The 27997-nt window shown below is 39.1% G+C and overlaps 3 protein-coding genes across 4 annotated transcripts; all 3 read right to left on the reverse strand.

The window, feature by feature from the left end:
* Positions 1–4573: 4573 nt before the first annotated feature.
* Positions 4574–10034, reverse strand: LOC120439310 (high affinity immunoglobulin gamma Fc receptor I-like). Its single transcript, XM_039610161.1, has 9 exons — positions 10020–10034; positions 9899–9943; positions 9328–9579; positions 8890–9147; positions 7578–7838; positions 7330–7485; positions 6989–7042; positions 5573–5620; positions 4574–5340 (listed from the first exon to the last, which is right to left on the reverse strand). The coding sequence occupies exons 2-9, from the start codon at positions 9930–9932 to the stop codon at positions 5285–5287; spliced, it is 1119 nt and encodes a 372-aa protein (XP_039466095.1). The 5' UTR covers positions 9933–9943; positions 10020–10034; the 3' UTR covers positions 4574–5284.
* An 861-nt stretch (positions 10035–10895) lies between these two features.
* On the reverse strand, positions 10896–13570 carry LOC120433912. Its single transcript, XM_039600962.1, has 3 exons — positions 13517–13570; positions 12188–12263; positions 10896–11551 (listed from the first exon to the last, which is right to left on the reverse strand). The coding sequence occupies exons 1-3, from the start codon at positions 13568–13570 to the stop codon at positions 10899–10901; spliced, it is 783 nt and encodes a 260-aa protein (XP_039456896.1). The 3' UTR covers positions 10896–10898.
* Positions 13571–20864: 7294 nt separating this feature from the next.
* Positions 20865–24019, reverse strand: LOC120433272 (low affinity immunoglobulin gamma Fc region receptor II-like). Of its 2 annotated transcripts, XM_039599303.1 has the most exons (8): positions 23910–23933; positions 23748–23807; positions 23330–23584; positions 22761–23003; positions 22294–22440; positions 21445–21510; positions 21135–21185; positions 20865–21044 (listed from the first exon to the last, which is right to left on the reverse strand). In XM_039599303.1, the coding sequence occupies exons 1-8, from the start codon at positions 23911–23913 to the stop codon at positions 20971–20973; spliced, it is 900 nt and encodes a 299-aa protein (XP_039455237.1). In that variant the 5' UTR covers positions 23914–23933; the 3' UTR covers positions 20865–20970. The 2 variants fall into 2 exon arrangements, with proteins under 2 accessions (XP_039455237.1, XP_039455230.1); XM_039599296.1 differs by having other exon boundaries at positions 23748–24019.
* Positions 24020–27997: the final 3978 nt, after the last annotated feature.

Raw genomic sequence — 27997 nt, forward strand, 5'->3', positions numbered from 1 at the left:
GGAGGCTTTCATCAAATAGACGTGCATATACAGACTCTTTCTAGGCTTTAGCTTTCACTGAGGATGAGGAATGAGGAGCAATCCCAAACTTAGTGAGGTATTCCACTTTTCTCTCCCCACCAGTAAATTGCTTTGCTATGTCACTGTCAGGGAACATGCTTCTGAAAATGTCTCCTATATTCTCACATAATTTGTAGGAATAGTGTCTGGTTACAACGTTTGTGGTTTAGCATATTTCTGCTTTTAGAGTTGAATTTGATGTAGCAAATGATGTTATAGTGCTTGTGGTCTTGGTGGTAAGCAGATGTGGATTACATGTGACTGTGAAGAGTAGATGGCCACCCCATGCTGTTACCACACTGGCTCCCTCCACTGCACTGTCACTCTCTCCACTGCTGCATCTTCATGTGGATGTAGCTTTACTGTTTGAGGTGCTGCTTGTCAGCTAGATAAGACGGGCAGGCTGCAGGCGTAGCCGTGCCAGAAAGAAAAACATTGAAAAATACACACATCAGGGACAAGAGGAGAAAAAAAAGAACTCTACTCAAACTGGGCTCCTAAATGGGAGAGCATTTAAACTGTGCAAGTACTCAAACAATGTTATCACACTGAGTAACACACTGCTAAACATACTAATACTAAAATAGACCTAAAATATGTTTGTTTATTTTTTCAAAGTCAAACTCAAATTTTATTTGTAAACACATAATCATACACAGTACAAATGTAGTGAAATGCTTATTGTTGTAAGAATAATAATAATAGTAATAATTGCAGTTAAAACCAGGTCTAACATATGTAAAGAATAAATTAAGAATTTTACCTAGGAAGTAAAGACTAAACTAAGAGTTAAAGGTAGATTATAAATATAAAAAATAGAATGTGCAAATAAACAATTTAAGAAAGAAATTTTAAGAAATGTGCAAATAAACAGAGTGTGTGCTGTGCTGTGATGTATGAGAGTCCAGTCCTACACCTGCTTCAGGGCCCAAATAGCCTGGGGAAGAAGCTCCTCCTCATTCTCTCTGTACTGGTCTTAAGGGAGCGGAAGCGCTTCCCAGACATCAACAGTGAGGTCTAGGAAGAGTCCATCAATGGCATGGGAGAGGTCCATCATAATCTTACTGGCTTTGGTCTTTCGCCGCTTGGTGTAGACAGACAGCAGGTCAGGAAGATCAGAGCGAATGATGCTCTGTCTACATCCTGCTTGCTGCTGTTCCCAAAACAGGTGCAGATGCTTCCTGCCAGGACGCTCTTGATGGTGCAGGAGTAGAAGTTCTTAAGCACTCTCAGTGGCAGATGGAAGCCTCTAAGTCTTCTGAGGAAGAAGAGACGCTGGCGGGCTTTCTTGACCATGGTGTTGATCACGTGACCATGACGGGTCCTAAGTGTTGTCAGCAAACTTGACAATGGAGGTGGTATCAGATGTGGCTATACAGTTGTAAGTGTACAGTGAGTACAGCAAGGGGCTTAAAACACAGCCCTGAGGCACTCCAGTCCTGAGTGAGATGGAGAGGGAGACATGTTTTCCCACCCTCACTGATTGGGGTCTGTCTGTGAGAAAGATGAGGATCCACTGACACAGAGATGAGCTGAGTCCTAGATCCTTCAACTTGGTGAAAAGCTTAGAGAAAATTATTGTGTTGAATGCTGAACTGTAGTCCATGAACAGCATCCTAAGATAATTCCCTCTGCCAGTGTCCAGGTGAGATATTTGTCTATGGAACGATTAATCCAGTATGCAAACTGAAGTGGGTCAATGGTGGCAGGAAGTAAGGAAGTGTTTTTTTTTTCCGACATACGTTTATTTATCCCATGGGGGCAACTGAATGTGTATATGTATCAAAGTCAGAACACTGGGGGGCAACACAGAGTCATAAATAGTCATTGGTCCCGGGTCATTTGATCCAGTGTTTCTATGTTTCTGAACTTACTAGTGTTTATTTGAATATTTCATGTTGATTCATGGTTTGATATGTACTTCATGTATTCTGATGTGTATTTAGTTTAGCCTTCAGTTCTTAGTTATCTTAGAGTTTTTCCTCCCTCAGTGTTCCCCATCCTCTACTGTCAAGTCTCCTGCGTTTAGGTTTTCCTGTGTCGCCTGTGTTTAGTCAGTCTTGTCTTTGTGTTTGTTTACTCTTTTCTCTGTGTCATGGTAATGTGTTTCAGACCTGCTTTTCTGTGATAGTCACTTGTCTTCTGTGTAAAATGTTCAATTTCTCATTATTCACAACTTCTTTCTGCTCTTCTCCCCAGCTGACTCCTCTTCACTAATCACCATATTGTTTGTATATACAGGTATACAGATTTCTTAGTCTCCATTTGTCCATTGACAGTCTGTCTGTTTCCTTTTGTATTCTTTTCTTTTTGTTATGGTGTACTTTTCATCACCTATGATAAACATTTAGCTTTTTGTTCTCTGCAGTCTGCCTGTGCCTGTCTGCATTCAGGTCCAGTTTACAATGTATGATCTGCATTTTCTGCAGATCCCAACCACTTGGGGCTTGAAAATTTGAAAAAAAAAATGGGGGGTGGCTTATTATCCAATGATCAAACTCAAATCTAGATGCAGATGTTTGTAACTTGTGGTCACCATACTTCAAAATCAAGCTACTGCTACAGCAGAGGGTTTGAGCATAAGGGGAGTAATGATTTTTCAACTGGCAGGTACAAATATTGTCGAATACATAAGAACACAAAACCAGTGATACAGTGGAAAACAAGGAAACTAAAACTCAAAAGCAGTCTAAGGGAGTCATTTTTGTACTGTACCTGCAGCAATGGGTTTTATACCTAAAAAAAAACAACCAAACAAAAAACAAAACGGCCATACTGTGTTCTGTGACTTTATCAGTAAGTATTTTGTCATTACTGGCTATCTGCAGTGATATGGGAAAATCTTTGTAGAGCATTTCATAAATGACTGTGTGAGTCAGGTGCACCAGTGGTTCATCTGACTGAAAAGGTGGAGTTAGACACTGCTGATATTTCCTCCTAGTTGGATGTACTGAACAGTGCAATCAGCTGAGAGACCACAGGTGTTACATCCTGTGAGGCTGTGGGAGTGTGTGGGCGTGGTGTTGTCCTCTTCCTCTCCTCCTCCTTCTTTCTTGCCCCTCCCCTTGTCTCTCTCTGCCCCTGCCTTCTCTTTTAGGACCCACCTGCTGCTCATCTGCCCTCGTTTACCACCAATTACCCTCCAGAGGTGATATAAGCTGGGATGTGTGGGTGTGGGAGAGGCTTCTGGTGGATTTCTTCTGTGAGCTGGTCAAGGTGCGTGTGTGAGTCCGTGAGTGACCAGCCCCACCATGTGTGGCTCTTTGAACTCTCAACTGAGCAGTGGTTTTTCTTAAGTGATGCTGCCTCCGTTTCTTGGTTTGGCCTGTCTGGTTTATTGCTAATAGCAGCGTTGCTGTCTTTTTCTGTTGATATTATTTATATGGTTATTGGTTTGTTGGTTATAATAAAGACTTATTTTGTGTAAAACACTTCTTCCTGGCGTCCTTTTCATTTCAACCCGGATCCAACTGTTACTCTCCCTCACCCTGTTGGCCTAGCTTTCATGTGGGGACGCAACAACAGGTTTGCAAGGACCAGTCAGTACTATATTATGTATTTATCACAAGCACATCTTAACAGTTTACAACACAAAAGGTTACTAACTTAGTAGCACATGGCAAGCATAACAATGTTTCTTACTGAAGCACAGTTGAATCACACCCACTAGATTAATCACACTGAGTAAATCTGAAATTCTTGTTACTTGGGTCATGTTCAGTTAGGAAAGAAACTCACACAAGCTCATGTGCTGCATCTCTGGAGGGGGAAGGAGGGGAAGAACACTGAGTGTTTCATTTTCATTCTAAATGGTAAAATTATAAATGCTTAATAAATACTTAAATGAACTATCACAAGCAAGATGGAAAGTTTTAGTGTCAGTTCATGTTTCAGTTAACTTGAGTTGAGCGTGTGGTTTTCAGAAATACACAGAGCTGCATTAGTGAGGCCGTGTTTTTAATAGATGTCAGTGGTTTAATATGTTAATGGGAACATAAAACAGCAGTGTGCTGTCATGTTGGTTGCTAACCACAGTGAATGCATTTAAAAAGAAGCAGCATCTGTGTTTATTTGAACACCATCTTCAGACGTGGTGACAGACCGAGCAGGTAACATAAGGTGGTTTAACTGACACCAACAATGTGACTAAGACAGAGACCAATATAGAGACAGTGGGTGGCAGATGTGATGAATCTATGTTTGTATGTGTAATAATAGGCACAATCTGCTCTTTGCCACTGAAGCATACATTCATTATGGCTGTTTTAGATAGAAGAACTCATTTTTTGAGCCTGAGGAAATGAGAGTACAACTTTATTTGTGTAAGAACTTGAACATCCTTGGCTCTGTACTTTCTGTATTTCCTGAAATTATGGTCCACAGGAATTAATCTTCAGCAAATTTCATTTCAGTCAACTCCAAACACCTTCCTGTAACTTCAGTGTTGTCCAACAACACGAGACACTGATGGCTAAAAAAAAAAGAGTTCTTTATTTACTTATTGTTCCTTTATTATTGTTGTGTTATAAATTACAGTGATTTCAGAAAAAAAACAGAAAAGCTGACAGTTTAAAAATTACAAAAGTAGACAATATGAATTTTAAAATACGTACAGAAGAATGTAAATGTGCCATTTTAAAGAAAAAAAAATTAAAAGAAAAAAACTTTCATGGTCCTGGGTTGGTGACTCAGTGTTTTCATGTTTTTTCTTGTGTGCGTTGCTGGTTCGTCTCTGTTATTTCCCTCTGTCATCCTGTGTATTTCCCTGCATCTCTGTTTCAGGTCTGTTTCTGTTAGTTTTCCCAGTTTAGTTCATCCTATCTTCTGCACATGCCTTCACCACTGCTATTTGTACCGTCACTGTCAAAAGTCAATTAAGTCGTGTCAAAGAAAAGAAAAGAAAAAAAAAACACACACACAAGAAAAGAAGAAAGCTATATTTACAGGAGAATAACTGTCAATGTTTAGTAGTCCAGCAAAGGAAAGTTCAGCAAATAAAAAAAATGTAACGGCCTCAGTCAGTCAGTAGGTTAATTGATGTTTCTAAATTCCCCACAGGTGTCAATGTGAGTGTGAATGGTTTTCTGACTCTGTGTTAACTCTGCAACAGACTGGTGACCTGTCCAGGTGTTCCCCACCTCCCGGCCGATGACACAAGAATAGGCTCCAGCCTCCGTGACCCTAAATTGATGAGCATGCGATGTGATGGATGGATGCATGAGCCTCAATTCACTGAAGAATATATCACAGTCTCGATGTGTTCTCTGGACACTTTCAGTTCTGTGTTGGAAACAAATGTATCAAATTAAAAATCTATTTTTTCTCCATAAATGTATATATTTATGGAATATGTATGCACACACAAAGCAGTAGTTGTTGTTGCTCACAATAACAATTCAATTGTCTTCATCTAACAACATAATACAAAACGTTCAAAGAGTTTTCTCACATGCTTTCATTTATATACTTTAATTCTTAAAACCCTCACAAAATATTCACTCATAGAGTTTACCTTTCTGTACACTGGTATATGACACTTGAGTGTACTCCTCCTGCAAGACTGAAATGTTTAAAAATAAAAAAGGGGGCATTATGAAAATGTAACATGCATTTCATGGACACAGTATGTATGATGGTTAAAATATGACAAAGTTAATCTGGTTAACCTGTATCAGAATCAGAATCAGAATCGTGTTTATTGGCCAAGTATATGTGCAGACACATACAAGGAATTTGGTTCTGGTAGATGGTGGCTCTCAAGCACAGCAATGTAAATCACACACACACACACACACACACACACACACACACACACACGTCTATGAATACACATTACACATGCATACACATACATACACAAAGCTGTGTAAACCAACTATAAATATCTAATCTAAACGTATATACATAAAATACAGAAATGAAATGAGGTGGAATGAATACTACAGAATGTACATAAGGTGCAGTTGCAGTCTGGCAGTGGGAGCAGTGTGACAGGTCAACTGTTTAAAAGGGAGATGGCGAGGGGAAAGAAACTGTTCCTGTGTCGGGTGGTCCTGGTCTGCAGGCTTCTGTACCGTCTGCCAGAGGACAGCAGGTCAAAAAGTCTGTGTCCAGGGTGTGAGGGGTCTGTGATGATTTTCCCTGCCCGTTTCCTGGTTCTTGAGAGGTACAGATTGCTTCCAGTGCACCTAATCATTAAACTACTTAGCTCCGTCAGGTTGGATGTGGAGCATCTGTGCACAGCCATTTTTAGATCTCTCCAGAAATGTTAAATCATGTTCAAGTCTGGGCCTCTGGCCAGGCCACAAAATGACATTCACAGAGTGGTCCTAAAGCCACTGCTATATTGTCTTGGCTCTGTACTTAGAGTCATTGTCCTGTTGGAAGATAAACCTTTTCCTTTTTAGTCTTTGGTCTAGAGCAAGCTGGTGCAGGTTATCAACAAGGATGTTTCTGTAGATTGCTGGAGATTTTTTTTTTCTGTACCCTTCTGTAGATCTGTGCTTGGATACAACCCTGTCTTTGAGGTCTACAAACAAGACCTGTCTACAGACATAACCTGTTATATTTTTGTTTTTTTATTAAACTTTGTCTCTTTGTCACTATGAGATGTTGGGTGTAGAATTTTGAGGTGAAAATTAATTTAATCAATTTTGAAATAAGGGTGTAACACGACAAAATGTGGAACAAGTGAAGCATTATGAAAACTTTCAGGATGCACTGTTAAAGTTACTGTGGAAGGAAATCACTCACTGTGACGGAGTCATGTGGGAACTTTGCAATTGTTCTGATGTTACAGAGAATGACTCTGTGGGTAATCTTAGTTTTTATATGACTGTAACCCCAGACTGAGCATCCACACTCTAATTTATTTTTATTTTGTTATTTTATTTTGTTTTGCTTATTGGACAAGGATGCAGTTTCTCACCTGTGTTGTCTTCACATGAGTGTGAACCTTGTGCTGATGAAAAACAGGCTGATACTGAAAAACCCAAGAAAAAAATCCATCAATAAGAAAGAAAGCAGGGAAATGTAGCGGGGTTAGGGAATGTTAATGTCATGGTGTCTAATACTCAACATGTCAGCAGCTAAAACATTAAAAAAAAAACCCAACAAAAACAAAACATAACATTGTCTTGCATTTTTTTAACAGTACAATATCCTTATCTGGTAAATACCATGATAATAATTCCTGACATATTAGCAAGATTAAATGAATGAACAGTCTATGTATATCTGTCTGATTTCTGGTAGAAAGTGTTTCTGTACCTTTATATTTGTTTTGAAGAAGCAGGCCCACCAACAACAACAACAGATCCACCAGTAAAACACAGATAACGGTCCACAGCAGAATGAGTGTTTTAGGGAATTCATCATGTGATATTTTAGGGACTTCATGTGAAAGATCAGTCTTATTGTAAGGTGCTGGAAAGAACATGAAAATATTAAAATAAAGTGGAAAAGAAAAAAGACAAATGACACAAAATGGGGATTTATTAAAAAAAAATCTAAATCACCTGGATGATGTTGTTTTATAACAGCTAACCAGCTCTCATGTGATTCTCCAGCTCCATCAATGCTGCACTTGTAGAGTCCTTCATCAGACTTGGAGACATTTTTGATGGTCATGCTGCTTTGATTCCAGGTCCCGATAGAGACGCCATCTTTGTAGAATTCAGTTATGTGTTCTGACTGAGTTTCCTTGTTTTTACAATTAAGGTTCACTTCATTTCCCTCCTTCACAGGGTGGGTCGGGATTTCCAAGATTACAAAACCAGCTGGGAAGTGTGATGAAAATATATTTTATGAATTACTTCATTAAATTATTTAATAAGCATCTGACTATGATAATAAAAAATAAGTGTTGAAACAACCAAAATGGTCCATTCCCTGTAATATAAACTATGCTTATTATGAGTCCAGTCATACAAGGTAACACTTAAAAAAAATAAATAAAAATAATAATAATACATATATATATATATATATATATATATATATATATATATATATATATATATATATATATACACACACACATACATGTGTGTGTACTTTGACCCCACTGAGTCTAGCTTTTCAGTTCAATCAGCTGCGTTTTGATATCCTCTGTGTCCAGGCAGTTAAAGCGAGACAATAATACCAATAATAATGTATACTTAATTGATCCCCTTAGGGAAATTAGTCTCTCTGCATTTGACCCATTCACTCTTGAAGCAGTGGGCAGCCACACCGGGAAAACAGTGTGTAGGGACAGTACCTTGCTCAGGGGTACCTCAGGGTAGCCGTTCAGTGGATTCGAACCCCCCGACCTTCCGATCATGGGGCGACTGCTCTACCTATCCCTACCTAGCTATCCCTGCCCCAAATCCAGCTACTCATTATAACTTGATCAGAAAAGAAAACACTGGTCCATACACATGAACGTCCCGAAAGTGCATTGTGAATTCTGTCTTGAGTCTACGGATGTATCTGTGTATTTCCATGGTGCTGATGCTGCGCTGACCAGCTCCCTGAAGCATTTAAAGTGTCGGAATGTTGAAATTTCAGCATCACCTGAAAAAACTGCCAGCTAGCAACGTCCCTCTCACCGGTAGGCTAAGTTATTTTTGGCCAATTACAAGTTGAATCTGGTAGTTGAGGTTGTTAGCTAAGATACTGCCATTAAGAAGCGGCACAACTAATGTGTCTATGTGAGCTAATTTGCGATGTGCACCCTGGCGCGGCTATTTATTTTTTCAGTTAACCCTTTGCGTGCCAGCTATGGCACGAGTGTCCAGGGTTGTTGACCCCTGATATAGATAGATAAATATATAATATCTAAATCACCTTTACTTTGTTTTATAACAGCTAACCAGCTCTCAGGTGATTCTCCTGCTCCATCAATGCTGCACTTGTAGAGTCCTTCATCAGACTTGGAGACATTTTTGATGGTCATGCTGCTTTGATTCCAGGTCCCGAGAGAAACACCATCTTTGTAGAAGTCAGTTATGTGTTCTGACTGAGTTTTCTTGTTTTTACAGTTAAGGATCACCTCATTTCCCTCCATCACAGGGTGGGTCGGGGTTTCCAAGATTACAAAACCAGCTGGGTGTAGTAAGCATGGTAATAAAAAAGAAGTGTTGAAACAACCAAAATGGTCCATTCCCTGTAATATGTACTATGCTTACTATGAGTCCAGCCATACAAGGTAATACTTTAAAATGTACGTATGGACAAATGTACGTATATACATATATACTCAACATATACATATAGTCAACATACCAGTAATAGTGATGTTCAGGGCCTCACTTTTTATTCCATCTTCATTTTCACACCAGTATTCTCCACTGTGACTTTCAAAGATGGGATAAATTTTGCAGGGTGATGTTGATGTGTGGGAAGCGTTCTTTATTTTATGGGATTTCCACTTCACCCTCCATTCAGTGATGTTGTTATCTACCTCACAATGTACAGAGACAGACTCATATTCAAAGAACTGAAGTCTGTTTGGAACAATGTGAGGAAAAATTGCACCTGAGACAAATATGTGAAGAAAAACGGCAATTAAATAAATTGTTTCGTCTTAATGGAAGAGAAGAAAAACTTTCAAAATTCATAACTATTACAAAACAAAAAAGTGCTAAATTTGCTAGATTGTCAAACATAAAAAATAAAAAAATAAACGCAAATCATTAACCGTTTCAGAGCTTCAAACACTTAGGTATCTTGTTTTAAATTCACTTTATAACATTTTGTCATTTAAAAGGATTCTTGGTATTACAGGATTGTTAGCAATCTAAACATTCCTGTTCATATTACTAAAGATATACTGTAAATATTTCTTCTAACTCACCAGTAAAGTTACTGCAGCCAGCTTGTATGACCATGAAGACCAAAACTGAAGAGACAAATGAAATTCTGTGCATCAAACGTATGTGACAACTGTATGCTTGATTGGTGGAATCAATACTTACAAAGTCGAATGCTGAGAGTTGTAACCTTCATCATGTCTTGCTGCTGACTGCGAGAGCATCAGACTGAAATACGACAGAAAAAATGTAGGTTGGTACTTCCTGTTCCTGTTTTTTTTTTCTTTTTCTGAGTTTGATGATTCAAATTGTACCAAGAAGTATCTCTAGGAAACACATAACTGCTATGACAATAATAATGTAATAGATATGATCCTGGCTCAAGCTATTTGGGGAAAGAAAGAGTATTAATTTATTGATCAAATTGCAACTACAGCTCTTCAAAACAAAGATACTTGGTCTGGTGGGGAACAACAACTTCCATAGTGGATTTAACCTGATATACAATGATTAAACCTGAGATAGAATTGTCCAGAAATTCTCTCTTTTTTATGTGAACATTTAAACGCAGAAACAAAACGAAAGACAAGGAGCAGGAGTTCAGTCCAGGGAAACAGTCCAAAAAAATAAAATACAAAAAAAAATCAAAATCCCAGCAGTAGATGACTGAACCAAAACTGGGTCAAACACAAGTCCATCAAAAAAAGTTCAGTGGGTCGACCTGGAGGCTGACAGCACAGGAGTCAGAGCAGTTCAGGTGGCCGACCCGGAGGCCAGTGACAGAGAAGAAATGGGTCTGGAGGGCAACCTCGCGGAAGGCAGTGGCAGCGACGAGGCAGGTCCGGAGGCCGACCACGTGGAAGGCAACGGCGGTGTCAGAGCAGGTCCGGAGGCCAGCCACGTGGAGGGCAACGGCGACAGAGCAGGTCCGGAGGCCGGCCGCGCGGAAGGCAGTGGCGGCGACCACCTTGTTCAGGGGGCCACCCTCAACGGCGATGGTGTCCAGCTAAAGGGCTGGAAAGTGGCCAGCAAAGGGGAGGTGGTTCAGGTTGAGCTGTTTCGGACAGCGGTGTAGAGGCGGCAGAGGCTGGACCAGGCGAAGCTGAAGCTGATGCAGACGCTGGACCAGGCAAGGCAGCTGTGGAGCCAGACTGCAGCGTGGCAGCTGTGGAGGGTGACGCTGCAGGTGGTGGTGTGAAAGGTGAAGGCGATGGAGCTGGTGGTGGCATTACTGGCAACGTTGTGGAAGCCGCTGGCGATGGAGCAGGTGGTGATACTGCTGGCCGCGGAGTTGTAGCAGTTGCCGGAAGCACTGCAGGTGACGACGAGGAAACCGTAGGTGATGGAGCAGTTAGTGGCACTGCAGGCCACGGTAATAGCTGGACGGGTTCCTCGGGCCCTCCAACGGAAGCAGCCGAGGGTGGTGATGCTGCAGGCGAGGGTGAGTGTGGCGCTCCAGGCGAGGGTGAGGGTGGCGCTGCAGGCGAGGGTGAAGGTGGCGCTGCAGGTAACTGCGTGGGAGCCGCAGGTGGTGGCGCTGCAGACGACGGTGACGGCCGGACGGGCTCCTCGGACCCCCCCAGCAAAAACAGTAACAGAATCAGCAGGCACGGGGACCTCTGGTGGAGACAGAACTGAACCAGTAGGTACGCGGACTTCTGGCAGGGACAAAACAGAACAAGCAGGTTTGGAGACCCCTGGCAGACACAGAACGGAACCAGCAAGTGCGCGGGTTAGTGGGGATACTGGAAACTGGGCTACAGGTAGCGGGGCTGAAGATTGAGCTAAATGTAGTGGGGCTGATTGTGGTGGAGACGGCAACTGAACAGGGGACTGGAGTTGAGGTGAAAATGGTGGTGGAGTTGGCGACGGAGTTACAGGCCGGGCGGCTAACGGAGCTGGTGGCTGCTGGGCAGCTAACTGGACTGCTGACTGGGCTGGACTGATTGAGAAAGAGCCAGAGTGGCTGGCTGCAGTGACGGTTGTGGTGGAGTTGGAAGCTGTGGTTGAGTTAATGGTATCTCAGTCTCAACAACATTGCCACTAAATGTCTTAGAATGAGTGTTAATAGTCTGAGAAACAAAATGTTCTGACATATACTGATCAGTCTCTTGAGTGGGCAGCTCAGAAACTAAAATATTCGTTCTATTCTTATGGCTGAGGTTAATTTGCTCTGGTTTGACAGTCACAGCTTTGGCAGACTCAGGGTAAACTGACACAGGGTTAACAGATTTAGAGAGGGCAAATGCAGGCTCAGGTGGAGCAGGAAAAACACAGTCTCTCTCATGATTTTGTCTTGAAGGTGTGGGAGAAGAACAGTCGGGGTTACTCACAGTGGCAGACTGCTCTGGAGAGAGGCTGGAATGCAGCTGTGGCGAAGAATGACGATGGCGTCGGCGCCGCCTCCTCCTGGAAGTGGGATTGGATATGGATAACAGAATAAACAAGAACATAGGATGATATAAAGAAACACAAAACACTGAGTCGTCAGACTCAGGACCATGACAGTTCCACTCTGCCTTCTGCTGTCACTCACGATCAAAGAGAAGGTGACCTTAAATTTGCACGGATGGTCTGAATTCAAAAACTGCTGATTAAAGTTTGCACAGGTTCACCAAAACTACTGGAAGAAAAATAAATCTCTGCCCTCTGCTGTCACTCAGCCGGTTTAAACTTCTCAGTAGATAACAATATATTATTGGTTATTTTTTCTGACCAAATGAACGTTGAACCTAATAAAGTACAGCACAAGAGGATCATGATACTGGCTTAAAAATAGAGTGAGACTGATATGCCATTGACCACCAAGGTCAAGTTAAAATTTGCAGAACTGAGGTATCTAACACTGAACATCACAAAAGTAGACGTAAAAAAGATTTTACTGGGACACTTTGTCTTAAATTTAACTGATTTTGAATTATGAAGAGGTCACCTGACTTCGTTTTTCTGTGGCATTCATTTTTATTATATTTTATTACCGTTATTATTGCTTAAAACTGCCATACAGTCACTGGCCATTTTATTAGGCGCACCTGTTGAACAAATATCTAGACATCTAATCACATGGAAGCAACTTAGTGTATTTAGCCATGCAGATATGGTCAAGGTGACTTCCTGAAGATCAAACAGAAGGTGTGCTCACATATGGCTGCAACAAAACAAGAAACACATATTAATAAGTTGATTAAAAGGACAACAGCAAACACTTATTACACCATCATTATCTGCAATTGCTCACTGGAGCTGAAGCCTCTAGATAGATATATAGATTCCAATGTTATTGCATCCTTCATTCCAAAATGTGTGTAAACAATATGTAACCTGTTTGTGTTTCTAGTAATGACATGTGCTCCTTCCTAAACATAGTGTCCTGCATAGACACACCAAACATGATAAGCAGAGGTTTCACTGTTAGATTTAAATAAGCTGCTTACTCTTAAATCGACAATCATTACATGACTGTCACTCATCCAAGATGGCGCCTGTGTGTGCGGCTTGCCATCAGCTGTTACCTGTTTTGTTTTTGCTAACTTTCTTAACATCTGTTTTCTTCAAAAAATGTCTCTGCTCTTCTGGTTTATGACTTCCAATCGCTACTAAATATCAGAGCCACTGCTGAAGAGCAATTCCGATTAACACAGGTTGAATGCGAAAATCCTCACATCCTGGGGCCAGAGACTGTACCACTGTTCCTCCGCCGCGATTCGCCCTGCCATCCCTACAGGAAGAAATGCCGCAGAAGGCGAGGGAAACGGAGCGGTATATTGGTGAAATTCAAAACCTGCATGGCTGCATCATAGATGACTAATCCTCGCGCTCTTCTGGACAAACTTGCCCCGAACACCAAGTTGTTCATCTCCTGGCGATCCCTGGAATCGGTTCACCGATGGATTGTACCTGTGGCCCCGCATCTCAGCGTCCAGCTTTCGCAGCATCTGTCCCCTCGTCTTCGCAGAGGTGGAGTGGATCACCAGAATCTTCGTCCTCTGGGTCGATCACCCCAGCCGGCCAGCAACCGTGTGTTAGCTAGATTGGCTCTGGTTAATGCTAGGTCACTAGCAAATAAGGCCTTTATGTTGAATGACTTCTTCACCACTCGTCGCTTGGATTTTCTTCTGGTGACAGAAACTTGGCTAAACTTGGGTGAGTTGAGCCCGCTTTCTAAACTTGTCCCTCCAGACTGTAACTATCTCAAGTTGCCTCGGACTATCGGCCGGGGTGGAGGGTTAGCCGCAGTTTATAAAAAGTGTTGTGTGCGCTGGTGTACTGACCACCGAAATACAATAAGAATTTTATCCATGACTTCTCTGAATTCTTGGCAGAAATTATGCCAAGGTATGTCAGTGTTTTAATTGTAGGGGATTTTAACATTCACATTTGCTGCTTAAATGCACCGCTGACTAATGACTTCTTAAATCTTATAGACTCTTTTAATCTTGTTCAGTCAGTTAAAGGCCCAACACACGAACGTGGCCATACCTTGGACCTCGTACTGTCTAGTGGACTGACTCTCTGTGACACTGAGACCTGCAACATTAATTTCTCTGACCACATGCCGGTAATATTTGAGTTCCCTCTTTCATGTCAGCCTGTCAGACCTGATTTACCCAAAGTCTGATCTCGCATGATTATCTCAGATACAGCTGATCATTTTGTTTGTTCTTATAAAAACTATAATCATGCCTTACTTTCTAATGGGTCCTCTCACTTGACCACTGATAGCCTACTTTCTCTGTTTAATTAAACCTGCTTGGAAATACACGATTCCATTGCTCCACTCACAACCAGGTGTCGAAAACCTATAACACAGCCTTGGTTGAATAATACTATCAGAGAACTCAGACAGATGTGTAGAAAAGCTGAGCGAAAATGGGAAAAAGACAGACTTCAGGGATCGTTTGATGTACTTAGAGAATCTCTGTTAAATTATCAGAAGGCCGTAAGAGCAGCAAAAACAAACTATTTCTCTAAGATTGTGTCTAATATTATATAATATATATAATATATAATATTCAGCATTCTTAACTCTGTTCTTAATCCACCTACTGCTGCTCACCATGTAGCGTTGAAAGCAACATGTGAAAACTTAATGAAATTCTTCATTAATAGAATATCAGGTCTCATATTATCCCTCCTACTACCGACCCGTCTGTTCATATACCTGTTTCAGTTACATTTGACCATTTTGAGCCTGTGTCCTTTTCATTATTGAGTGAGGTAGTCAGCAACTTGAAACCCACAAGATGTACGCTGGATATTGTCCGATCTCGATTATTGAAAGATGTTTTTGACTCTGTGGGTATGAGTTTGCTGTCTATTGTCAATAGCAGTCTTCTGTCTGGGTGTGTCCCTGTCGACTTCAAACATGCTGTGGTGGAACCTATTCTTAAAAATCATAACCTGGATCCAGCAGTTTTATCCAACTACAGATCAATTTCTAAATTGCCTTTTCTTTCTAAAGTCCTAGAGAAAGTTGTCCTTCTCCAGCTCCAGACCTTTCTAGATAAAAATGGCATTAGTGAAGTATTTCAGTCTGGTTTTAAAACGCACCACAGCACTGAAACTGCTCTTTTAAAAGTTTTTAATGACCTTTTAACTTGTACTGACTTGGGAGATTCTGCCATTTTAATACTATTAGACCTCAGTGCTGCCTTTGATAGCGGAGATCATAGGATTCTTATCTCTCGGCTTGAGCACTGTGACAGAATCAAAGGGACTGCATTGGAGTGGTTTAAATCTTACCTGTCCAACCAAAGTTTAGTTCAGTTAGATTGGGGGATACATCATTCTCAAAAGCCTCACTTTCTTGTGGGGTCCCACAGGGGTCCATTCTTGGTCCAGTTCTCTTTTCTATTTATATGGTCCCTATAGGTTCAACTTTTAAAAAACATGGCATCTCATTCCATTGTTATGCAGACCACTCACAGATTTACCTGCCACTGAAACATAAGTCTGTGCGTCCTCTGAAGATTTTGCTAGATTTTTTGGAGGATGTTAAGGCATGAATGGCTTTAAACCTCCTTAACGTAAATTAACAGAAAACAGAGCTGATTGTGTTTGGTCCCTGTGACCACTGCAACTTTGGCGCTTTAGAAATGTATAAAAAACCCTTTGCAAGGAACCTAGGAGTGATTCCTGACTCTAATCTAACGTTTGATAAACAGATTAATGCTGTAATCAAGTCCAGTTTCTTTCATCTTCAACTACTTGCTAAAGTAAAGCAATTTCTCAGTTTTAGAGACTTTGAGAGAGCCTTGATTTCATCTCGCCTCGACTACTGTAATAGTCTTTACTCTGGTGTTAGTCTGTCATCGGTTAGCCGTCTACAGCTGGTCCAAAATGCTGCAGCACGGTTACTAACTGGCACATGCAAACGAGACCACGTATCCACAATACTGGCATCATTACACTGGCTGCCAGTTAGTTTTAGAATTAATTTAAATTTTTTATTACGGCACCCTCATACCTTTCTGATCTTTTAAATTGGTACATTCCTGCAAGATCACTGAGGTCTGCGGATCAGTTGCTCCTGGCTGTCCCGAGGTCCAGATTAAAGCACAGAGCAGATCGGGCCTTTGCTGTGACTGCTCCTAAACTGTGGAATAAACTGCCCCTTCACATCAGGACCTCCCCAACATTTGTCACTTAAAACCCATCTGAAAACCCACTTTTATTCCTTGGCTTTTAAATCAGAATGAGTTTGTATTTTATTTATCTTATTTCTCACTCAAATCTTCTAATTTTATGATTCTTTTTCTTAACTCTTATCATATCTCCCTATGTTTTTATTTCTTTTAATTATCTTAATTGTACAGCACCTTGGTCAGTGGTTGTTGTTTTAAATGTGCTATATAAATAAATTTGACTTTGACTTACCAGACAGACCACATCTACTTTTCTTAAGCTACACACACACACACACACACACCTCCTGTACGTCTGTTTTGTTCCACTCAGTTGTTAGAAAATTGTAAAGGTGTCATGATGTCTTCTCACTAATAATTTACATAGTCCAAAAGGTGCATAATCAGAACTTTAGAGATGCCAATTGGTGATTGGCAAAAAATACCTATCTGGTAGCAAGTTTTGTTATGTTAAAAAAAGACACTCTTTGTAAAAAAAAGTGTATCTTCCCTACCAATAATAAGAACAAGATCCTACAATATTTAAACAGACATCTACTGGATTGGAAGGAAGATCCCCTTCATATTTTTTGTGGAGAACTAAAACAATCAGTCATCTTTTCTTCAGTAATCAATAAACATTTTTCACAGGTGAAATGTAACAAGCACCTGAAAAAACATCCTCACTGACCACTGCAATTAAATTGTCCAATTCACTGCAGCTTTTCTTTGAATGTTGTTTTCACAAACTGTTTATATTTTCAATTCATTCTGGGAGGCCGAGCCTTCAGCTTTCAGGCCCCTCTTATAGGGAACCAGTTTCTAGTTTGGATTTTGGTGACAGACACCCTGTCTACATTTAAGATTAGGCTAAAAACGTTTTGATAAAGCTATTTTGATAAACTGGATCAGCAGAGCGTTCTCACTCCCGGGGCGTAGCATGGCGACGTTTTGTCACGTCCCGCGGCGTTCGTGAGGAACGCGAAAGGTGACCTTCTGCGTTCTGATGGTACGCCCCGGGTTATGGCTGAATTCCAGTGGTATGACGGTTCCGTGGTAATATACGTTCCAGCCATGTATTCCAGCCCTAAACCTAACCTTATCCCTAACCCTAACCCCAAACCTATTCCTAACCTTAACCAGCACAGAAATGGCATGAAATAGTGTTTTGTAAAGCGATTTGAAGAAAATGAACGAACATGTGTAGATAGAGTCCCAACGGTTCCCATGTTTTCTCATTTTTCCGATCTCGTCATGTAGGAACGTGTTGGGTACCCGAAAGCGTAAAATGTTGACGATTTGTCACATAGCGTAAAATATTACGCTTAGGGAGTGAGAACGCGTTGGGATCAGATGACCCTGGATTCTCTCTCAGTTATGCTGCCATGGTGCATCATGGGAAGTCCCCAGCACCATAGAAATAGGAGTATTTCTTCTACACGCTGCTCTTTTCATTGTTTATACACAATTCTGCATTTAATCAGTATTTTTTTAATTGTAGTGTCTTTATCTTGCAATATAAACCACTTTGAAGTCACTTTTGTTGTGATTTGGTGCTCTATAAATACAATTCAAATGAATCTTCCACTGTGATCTAACAAATATAGTAGGCTGTGATGCTATATAGGGCTGCATATATAGTTGCACACTAACTTACATGCTTGTAGGTTTGATGTCTTGTGTCTTCAGAGCTGCTCTTTTGCATACTTTTGTTGCCACAAGTTGTTGAGTTACTTTTGAGTTCCTATTATTTTGAAGCAATCTGGCTTTTCTCTTTTGACCTCTGACATAAATAAACCATTTTCACCCACAGAACTGCCTCTTTCTGGAATTTCCTCTTTTGGAATATTCTCTGTAATCTATATAGATGATTGTGTGGTAAAATCCCAGTAGATCTCAGTTTTTGACCGAGATTCATAATTATATTATTCACAAGAAATTAACGCATAATGTCATTAATTTGACCAAAAGATGGATTCGGACAAGCACATACAGGCACTAATAGTCTGTATTTGTGCACTAGTCAGATGATATCTATAAACCCACTGATAAAACATGCAGCATGTGAGGAATTTATATTGATTTGTTCAAATGTGAAAGTGAAGATAAGCTGGTCTTAACCCACATTAAATGTGGAGACTTTGTTTAAAAAAAAAAAAATATCACCATCAGTCCTTTTAGCCAGTTTCTCTTATCAGCATAAGACACACAATAAGTCCCTCTAGTGGCTGTAGTTCTGACAAGTTTTTTCAGAACAATGGAAGAAGTCAGCTGATCGAGTGATAGTTTACGTGTGTGCATTTGTGGAATAAAATGATAGTTTGCAGAAAGAGGAGTGGGAGTGTAGGTTGAATTAATTTATAAATTAAGTGTAATCGATGAAAATTCACAACATAATTTATGGCACATGTTGGCAGGGACTTAGATTAATGGTCTTATCCTGTGATACTGATTTATGTGAAACTCCTCTTTTTTATTCACTGGGATACCTGTGACATGATTTTATCAAATGTATCCTATTCTGCCCTTTGTTTTCATAAGTTACACACGTCATCTGCACTATAGGAGAGAAGGAAACCAACTGATGCCACTGAGAAGGTTTTTGAAATTCTTCTGTATAGCAGAGAGTAACTGATATTGTGAAAGGTCACAAAATCAGTTACTCTCTGCTATTAAGAAGTTCAAAGTCAAATTTTATGTTCATCATCATACCAACACTTTAAAAAACTTTGTGTAAATGTGTGTGTGTGTGCCAGACAAGAGACAGTAAAACTAGGTGAACACACTGAAATTAATGTTATTTGCATAAATTTACTGTGTTGAACATTGGAACTAAAGCAAGCTGAAGCTTTCACACATTACAGATATGTGGACATTTACATAAATAATTTTTTATTTGTAATGGGTGGTAATGAATAAAAAAAATAATACCAGAACTGTTTGTGAACATAACCAAAACAAAAATGGGTAATTTTACAAAAGTTTGAAAAACCTGGCTGCAGTTTGCAATTTAAAAAAAAAAGAAAAAAAAAAAAGTTAAACTTGGATACAAGGCGATTTTAATAAATGTGCCACTGATGGTGTGGAAAATATACCCTTAACCCTTGTATGGTGTTCATATTTTTGTTACTCAGCCAGTGTTCATGGGTCTGGTTTTTGGCTTTCCAATTAACACTATCAAACAATTTTATGTTAAATTACTCAACAGATGTTTACTTCATCCCAATTACGAGCCATGTGAACAGCAAACATGGTTAATTTTTTCCTTTTACATTTGTTCGATCACATTTATGAATTAATGTGCTTCTCGTTTTTTTTAAAATAAAATGTTATAAAAAAAATCAAATCAGTTATAATCAAGTGTACATATCTTTATACCATATTTTGCAGGCTTTGATGGTATATACTGCCTAAAGGGGCAACGGCCTCTAAATGGCATGGGTCTCACAGACCCGAACACCATACAAGGGTTAACTGCATGTTTGTAAAAATCTCTTAGTGAATGTCATTGATGTGTTTTGTCCTTTGATACAATTAATCACAGAAGATGAATTCGATTGTTATTTGATAGTTACCCTTAAAAGACTATTCTTATCTTAAAATGACAGACTGGAAGTCTGTCCAGAGTGTACTGTACTTCTCACCTTTAGCAGCTGGGATAGGCTCCAGTCCACCCCCCCGGGACCCTGAAATGGCCTCCTTTCTGCACCACAACAGTTTGAGCCAGGTTGTGAAAAAGAGAAAGATTAAGTCTAAAACGTAATGCAACACCACTAATTAAAAGACTAATTAAAAGTATCAACACTGCAACCCAAGGGGATGATTTAAAAAGTGCAGTTTTGATGGAGTTCACGATAGGTTGACCACTACAAGACTGTAGGTTGTCACTTTATTTATCCTTATTTTAGGTGCTTTTAGACATTTTTTGTTCTGAATTTCTGTAATTGAGAAACTATAACATTATGTTCTTGTTTTTCTTGCAAATGCCGTTTGTGTGTTGCTAAGCTATAAACAAGTTAGCAAGTCTATTTAAAAACTGTAACAGTCTTCTCTTTTCTGACTTGTGATGAATGTGGCTTCTCTCTTATATTATCAAAATAAAAAACCAAAAACAACAACAACAAGAAAAACCTTAACGATGACAGGAATCATAAGGCATATTCTCTTCATAGTGCATTGTTATTTATATAGATTTTTTTGTAATAGCACTTCCAAGACTATATATCGGAAATATATATATATATATATATATATATATATATATATATATATATATATATATATATATACATATAGGGAAAAATATCACCATAATAATGTATGAAGGATTAGCAAAGATTTGATTCCTTAAGATATGATACAACCAGTTGTGTTTGACAGCTTTATTCTGTAGTTGGGTGTTTATTCACTCTAATAAACAAAACACAGGTTACTTGATTTTCAGTTGGCTTCACTCAGTTCTTTGACATTCAGAGTCTCTCTCTGTGACAAAATTAATTCCGCTTGGTTTTAAAGGACTGAAAAACTGGAGGTCTGAAACTGCCTTTGACGTGAGTCAGGTTCTGATCTGAAAAAAAAAAGTCAGAAAATTACACAAGTTATGAAGGCATAGCATTTTAAATACTGGCATGTTTAAAAGCTTACTGTCAAGTCTTACCAGTGCTCATGGCTGAGTAAACCACTATAGTCTTAAAGTCATCCTCGGCTGCTGCAAAAAAGACTCAAATGTTATCTAAAGACATGTTGGCATCATCAATTACAATATTAATTTTATGTAGCTATGAATGTGTCCAATTGTGTCTAAAATTACAGCCTAAAATCTACTATTAACATCTTCAGTAAGAGAATGAAGTTGAAGTTGTATTCTTACAGTACCTTTATAGAGGACAGTGATTTAAATGTCCTGATTTGATTTTAGAAAATATCTGAAATGTAATAAAATTTCTATATGTATTCAAGATACTAACCCAGATGGCAACTTTGCTGTGCCCCACAAATGGTTAAACTGGAGTACACAAGTTCATTCGAATCATCTGAAGAAAAAAAAAAGCTCTATGCAACATAACCAGTTATAAATACTGATATTACAGACTGAACTTTTACGCTTTTTCTGTCTGTGGATTTATTCAGTGGTTTGACCCAAGGCACGTTCACATTAGCACAAACACCAGATGGGTGGAAAACAATATAACATAAAGAGGGGAGGTAAAAAAAAAATCCTGCATGTATGAAGCATTTCTCAAACGTCACATGGTGACACTTCGGCAGCCAAATTTGACTCGTGTTTCTCAAATGTCAAATGTATCACAAAAGAAGCAGTGCATAAAAAACGTGTGATTAATTTAGACATACACATTTTGTGTTTGTCATACTGAGATAAAAAAAATTAAAAAGAAATATGGCAACAACATATACAACAAAATACAAAGAACCACGTCTTTCCAGCAATTTAAAAACAAAAATCAGTTGACACAATTGCACTATTTTGCCTGCTGGATTGGCCAGAACCATTTTTTGTTTAGTGGTTGGTCGATCATTCCTCATCAACACTGTAGTATATAATTTCCTTAAACATATGGGCATGTAAGATTTCATTAAAAAGTTAAAAACTAAAAAAACACTAATTTACAAAAAAAAATTGAGTTACAACACCCTTGTTGTTTGAAGCCAATATAGCAATGAATTAAAAATAAGTAATCTATTGTAGAAATCCAGAGTCAAATCCAGATTGATACTAGATTACTACATGTTTCATACTTTGTGTTTCTTTGAGAGTCTTTTGCCTACAGTTTATTAGAGGTAGCAGTCATTTTTACCTCTGCCTTTCCCCGTATGAAGAAATCGAACCTGCAGGATCACCACTGTCATGATCAAAAGGAAGATGGCAGTCCAAAGCAGGCCGATGACATATCTGTAGTCAGAACCATGAGGGCGAGTGTCTTCTTGAGGCGATACGGGTAACTCTACATACAGAATGTTTTTGTACTTATAAATGATACATATTGTAATAAATTAATAGAAACAAATACGCAACAGTTAGCAGTGAATAAGCATTTTTAGGGAACATTTGTTCCAATGAATATAAAGCAGTCTGTCAATTTTCTCACACTTCATTTTTTATTTCAGTTTTTTTGTGTAGTGAAAAAACAAAGAAAGAAAGAAACAAAACACCCAGAAAACTACTGGATCTGATTATGTGTCCTTACATTTACATCACTTTTCTTAAAGCTTAATAATGAGGTTTATCTGTTCTAATTGAAGCTGATATGTTATTATGACTCACCTTTCATAGCCAGCCAGCTTTCTGGTGACTGTCCGACATCGGGGATGCTGCATTTGTAGAGGCCTTCATTCAGCTTGGAAAAATTGTAAATGTTTATCTTTTTTACAGCTCTTTTTTCCAAGATGACATCATCTTTGTAGAAAAATGCAAAGTTGATGGAAGCTGTCTTATTTCTGCAGAGAAGAGTGACACTGCTGCCTTCAAGTACAACAAGAGCCGGACTGTCCAGGATCACAGAACCACCTAAATATTTATAAAAAATAATTACAAAAAATATTACAGAAACATGTTTTATGTGCATTCCAGGTGATAATCTGGAAATATTATGGAAAATTTTAGTGTGAGAAAGAGATACAATAAACTGCTACTACTATACACAACAATACAAGGTACAAAAACATACAGATAATACTATAAAACACTTAACTGGTAGAAGGTATTCATAACTAAAAATGGGATGAAAGCGAATGCAAATGCTACATTTCTGTTCACAAATAAATAAGTTATAAATATATGAATTAATGAAGAGCAAATTGATTTGCAGTATAAATCAGATATGATACACATACCTGTGACTGTGATGTTGATAGTATTACTTGACTCTCCTCCTTTAGCCTGACACCAGTACTCTCCACTGTCTACTTGATAGACTCTATCAAACACACAGGAGGAACCTGATGATGTCTTCTTTGTTACACATGCTGGATTAAATGTTTCATTATTCCTAAACCCTTTCAGCTGAGTGGAGCCATCACAATGCAAAGACACAGATTCATATTCAAAGTGCTGCAGTCTGTTTGGAGTAACACGAGGAACAGCGACATCTGAAATTAAGAATATATTAGTTACACAGCCGAATGTTAAAACTGAAACTGTGTAAAAAAATTTTTTTTAAATAAAATGCCTAAAATGCTCTTTACATTGTTTATACAACAAGAATTAATGAGTTCTAAATAAATAAATACATAAAATAATAAACAAACTCACCCTGATCCCAAGTACAGCTTTGCTGAACTTGTGTTCCAAGCAGAATAAATTCAACCATCACTTGATAAAGAAAGAAAAAATATATAAATCCTTGATGTGTTTCCTTAAAAATAATCAACCGGTAATATAAACTCATACAGAAACCTGACACTTGTTACTTACTCATCCTGAAGCACAGAGTTGTAACTGCCATGTTGTTCAGTTGACTGAGCATCAGGCTGAAATACAGCTGAAGTATTTGAGAGCTTCCTCTTCCTGTGCAGAGTTAGAGTCACGCTCACTGTAACCTCAGTCTATAAACAACCACTGCTGGAGATTATATCATCCTTTCCATTTCATTACTTACTGTATTTACTTGTCTCAAGAACAGACTTTAAATGAAGGTTCACATTTTTTTTTAGCTTTGACCCGTGGACATGAAGCATTGTTAGGTTTATCTAAACACAAACCTATTGCTGGAACAATCAGAGACAACCCACTACAATTTAGCAAAGCATAAAACACCAGGCAGAACTCTTTGTGTGATCTCGTGCACAAGAAGGATGACAAGATCAAGTGCTGTTCCTGCCACTTGAACCCCAGTCACTCTCAGTCAGCCTCCCCATAGCACTGCTCTTTATTGTGGTTACATAAATATAGGTGTGTGTGTGTGTGTGTGTGTGTGTGTGTGTGTGTGTGTGTGGGTCAAGATATGACCCTGTGAATGCCTCCTTAAAAAGCTGGCGGCACAAGTCCTCTAGGAGTCCAGCAGTTCACCTACACAAAATGCTCTTATACTCAAACAGATATAGATGTGTTTGCCATACCTTATATCAGAAAGAGAAGATACAACCTCTCTCATGACCCTAGGTGTGTGTGTGAGGTATGCCAGAAAGAGGAGCGAACGTACTCCTCTTTTCACCGTACACAGGGTTGTTGCAGACCTCCTAGGCTGAGACATTCTTTCAATCTACAAACGATTATACACTTCTAAGCATATATGATTATATGTTTCTAAGCTTGCTTAGAAAGTGTATTTGTGAATTGTAATCATAATAGGGCAATAAAACATACTAACATTGAACTATAATAATAATTTACACTTTTTATTGATCCCCGTGGGGAAATTCTTCTCTGCATTTAACCCATTCACTCAGTGAAGCAGTGGGCAGCCACCAGTGCAGCGCCCAGGGAGCAGTGTGTGGGGGATTCAAACCCCTGACCTTCCGATCATGGGGCAACCGCTTTTACCTACTGAGCTATCCCTGTAATACGGGTGCAGAGACTTTGTGATTGGGCTGGTATAATTAACTAATCTGCGTTTTTAACTATACATTATTATTGCAGACAATTAAATGAAAATGCCATAAAAGTTAACCAAGATCAAAAACACTGTAGACCTTAATAAGTTAAGTTGAAGGAAGCAGACCAATTTTTGCTTAAAGTACCTGTGCTGGGAAACCTGTCAATTAAAGGTCACATATCTTACTTTGGAAACAAGGAAATTCTGGACCTTTTTTTTTTTTTTGGGGTGTTAATATATGACTGTATATATGATTAAATTTTTTTAAATTCTGAGAGTCTGTGAGGTTTATCTTGCTTTTGGACCCAGCCTTAATCAACTGCAGTTTTTGGTACTTCAGTCTTATCTTTATTTTCAAACACAGGTGTTTTTTGCTTGGACTTCAGTGATAAAAATAAGGAAATGTACGTTTATACTGGACAAGTATCCTCTTCAAGTATTCATTGTGCATCACTGGACAGCTTTCAGTATAGCTGCTATTTTTAGAACATCTAGGCTACTTCTTTTAGGTTCCTGGCAAATGAACAAGCCGTTATCCCAGGGTATTAGCCCAATGTGGGATATATGTTATTGATGAGAATTATTAAGCATGTATTTACCATAACTGTATCTTAAATAATCGCAGTGAGTACATATCTGGCCACTTCATGTCTTTAGTGTTCTTACAAAACCAAACATCACAATTTTTCTTTATTGGGTTATCAAGTTAAAACAAAATGGTTTAAATGTAATATATACACAATGGAATTCAGTTATGAGGGGAAAAAATACTAATATTTTATAGCAACTAGTTTTAACAGAAGCTACCATAGAGAGAGATGCGTGGCACAGGTCACTAGTCTATCGCAGGCTAACACAGAGAGACAGACAACCCTTCATACCTTTAGAATGACCAATTAACCTAACCCCACTAATTGCATGTCTGTTGGCTGTGGGAGGAAGCTTGAATACCTGGATACAACCCACACAAACATGGGGAAATATGTGAACTATGTACTCAACTGGATAGTGTAGTGGTAGGACTACACACCTTGGGAGAGGGAGTCGAAAGTTTGATGCCATCCGGCATCCAGTAAGGGTTCTGGCTACACGCCCCATGCTAAAATCAAGCCCTGGAATGGCACGGCTACCTCTGCAGCCTGTCCACAGCTCGGACACAAGTATTTCCCTACGTGTTGTACTGTGTATGTGACAAATAAAATTTGAATTTAATTTTAAAAGAAGGGAACCCCACCAAGAGGTGGAATGAAACTCGGGACCTTCTTGCTGTGAGGTAACAGTTCTAATCACCAAGGTGACACTGTGATTAGCACTGTAAGCTTTCCAGGTTTCTTGAAGGACATCCAAGGCTCTTATATTATATTTTAGTAAGTTGATAACTGTGTGGCTGGGAATCACGTTTAGTGGCAGTTGATGGTTAAATGTTATTTTACAGTGACAGGTTGGCTATCTGTGCATGCTGTTGTTATTTCTTTAAGATACATGTTTGGTTGTGCTGCAGGAAAAAGGGAGTTAATGTGTGCAGGAAGGGGAGGGGGGTCCTTGTTGTTATGTGACTGTACGGGCTGAAGTGAGGGGTTGTACGAGGGCACTTTCCCCTGAGTTAACGGCCCGTTTGACTGTGTTACGGAATAAACGGACAAACAGAGATCAAAACGTCTGGTTCTTGAGAATGTTACAATATTATCATGTGTATGCTAACTTGTTTTGAGAAATAATACAAGTTCACTGAATGTTACATTTCATGTAGGCTGCTTTGAGTCTCAGCTAATATGTTTATGTATGTTCATGGTCTGTGTTGCTTTAGTTGATTTCATTTTACTAAAAACAAACAAAAAAACCCCAAAAACTCAAAGTAACATGACCGGTATGTGAGACTGTACCCAAATGCCGATTAAAACGGTACAGCGATAAGGTTTCTCACAATATTTAATTTTTCTAAACACAAAGAAAAGCAATGATATGGTATGGGTGCTTGGTGGGGAGATGTGGCGATGCTGTAACAGAGGGAGATTAAGGTTAGGAACTGGGCATGGAGAACAGTAACTGGTGAGAAAGTGATTATTGAATTGTGTTTTATATACATATAAAGCCATTCTAAATGACCTTTCTGTGTTAGCACTATGACAGATTGGTGATCTGTCCAGTGTACCCTAGGGAGAGAAGGGTTAAAGTGGAGTACACAAGTTCATCATCAAGAGAATGGATGGATGTGTGTGTGTTTTTTGTTTGTTTGTTTTTTTGTTTCACGTGCATACGCTCACTCATTTACAATATATTTAATGTCGTTCTAAGAGTAAAACTTGATTCTTTGATTTGTTACTTTAATTAAAATACTTACTCTCAATTTAAGACTATGTTCCTTCTGCATCTCAAAAGTTTGAGCCAGGTTGTGAAAGAGAGTACGATTAAGTCTAAAATGTAATGGAACACCACTGATTAAAAGACAAATATCAACACTGCAACCCAAGGGGGTGATTTAAAAAGTGCAGTTTTGGTGGAGTTCATGACAGGTTGACCACTCCAAGACTGTAGGTTGTCACTTTATTTATCCTTATTTTAGGCACCTTTGAACATGTTTTGTTCTGAATTTCTCTAAGAAACTATAATATGAAGTTCTTAAATAGTTTTGCTTGCAAATGGCGTTTGTGTGTTGCTAAGCTATAAACCACAGCAAGTCTATTTAAAAACTGTAACAGTGCAGTTTACTCTGTTCTGACTTGGTGTTAATGTGGTTTCACTGTAATATTATCAAAAAACCCTCATTGATGACAGGAATCCCAAAGCATATTTGTAAAGTACTCTCTTCATAGTGCACTGTTATTTATATAGATATTTTTTGTAATGACACTGCCAACACTATGGCATGCCATATCTGGCCCGATTGTGGTTTGGTTTATGTGGCCCAGGCTCATAGAAAAAAGGTCTTCCCTGGACGACCTGTCCAGGGAAGGCATCAAGCTGGCAC

This window comes from Oreochromis aureus, linkage group 3 (assembly GCF_013358895.1).
Source record: "Oreochromis aureus strain Israel breed Guangdong linkage group 3, ZZ_aureus, whole genome shotgun sequence".
In the NCBI taxonomy this organism is placed as follows: domain Eukaryota; kingdom Metazoa; phylum Chordata; class Actinopteri; order Cichliformes; family Cichlidae; genus Oreochromis; species Oreochromis aureus.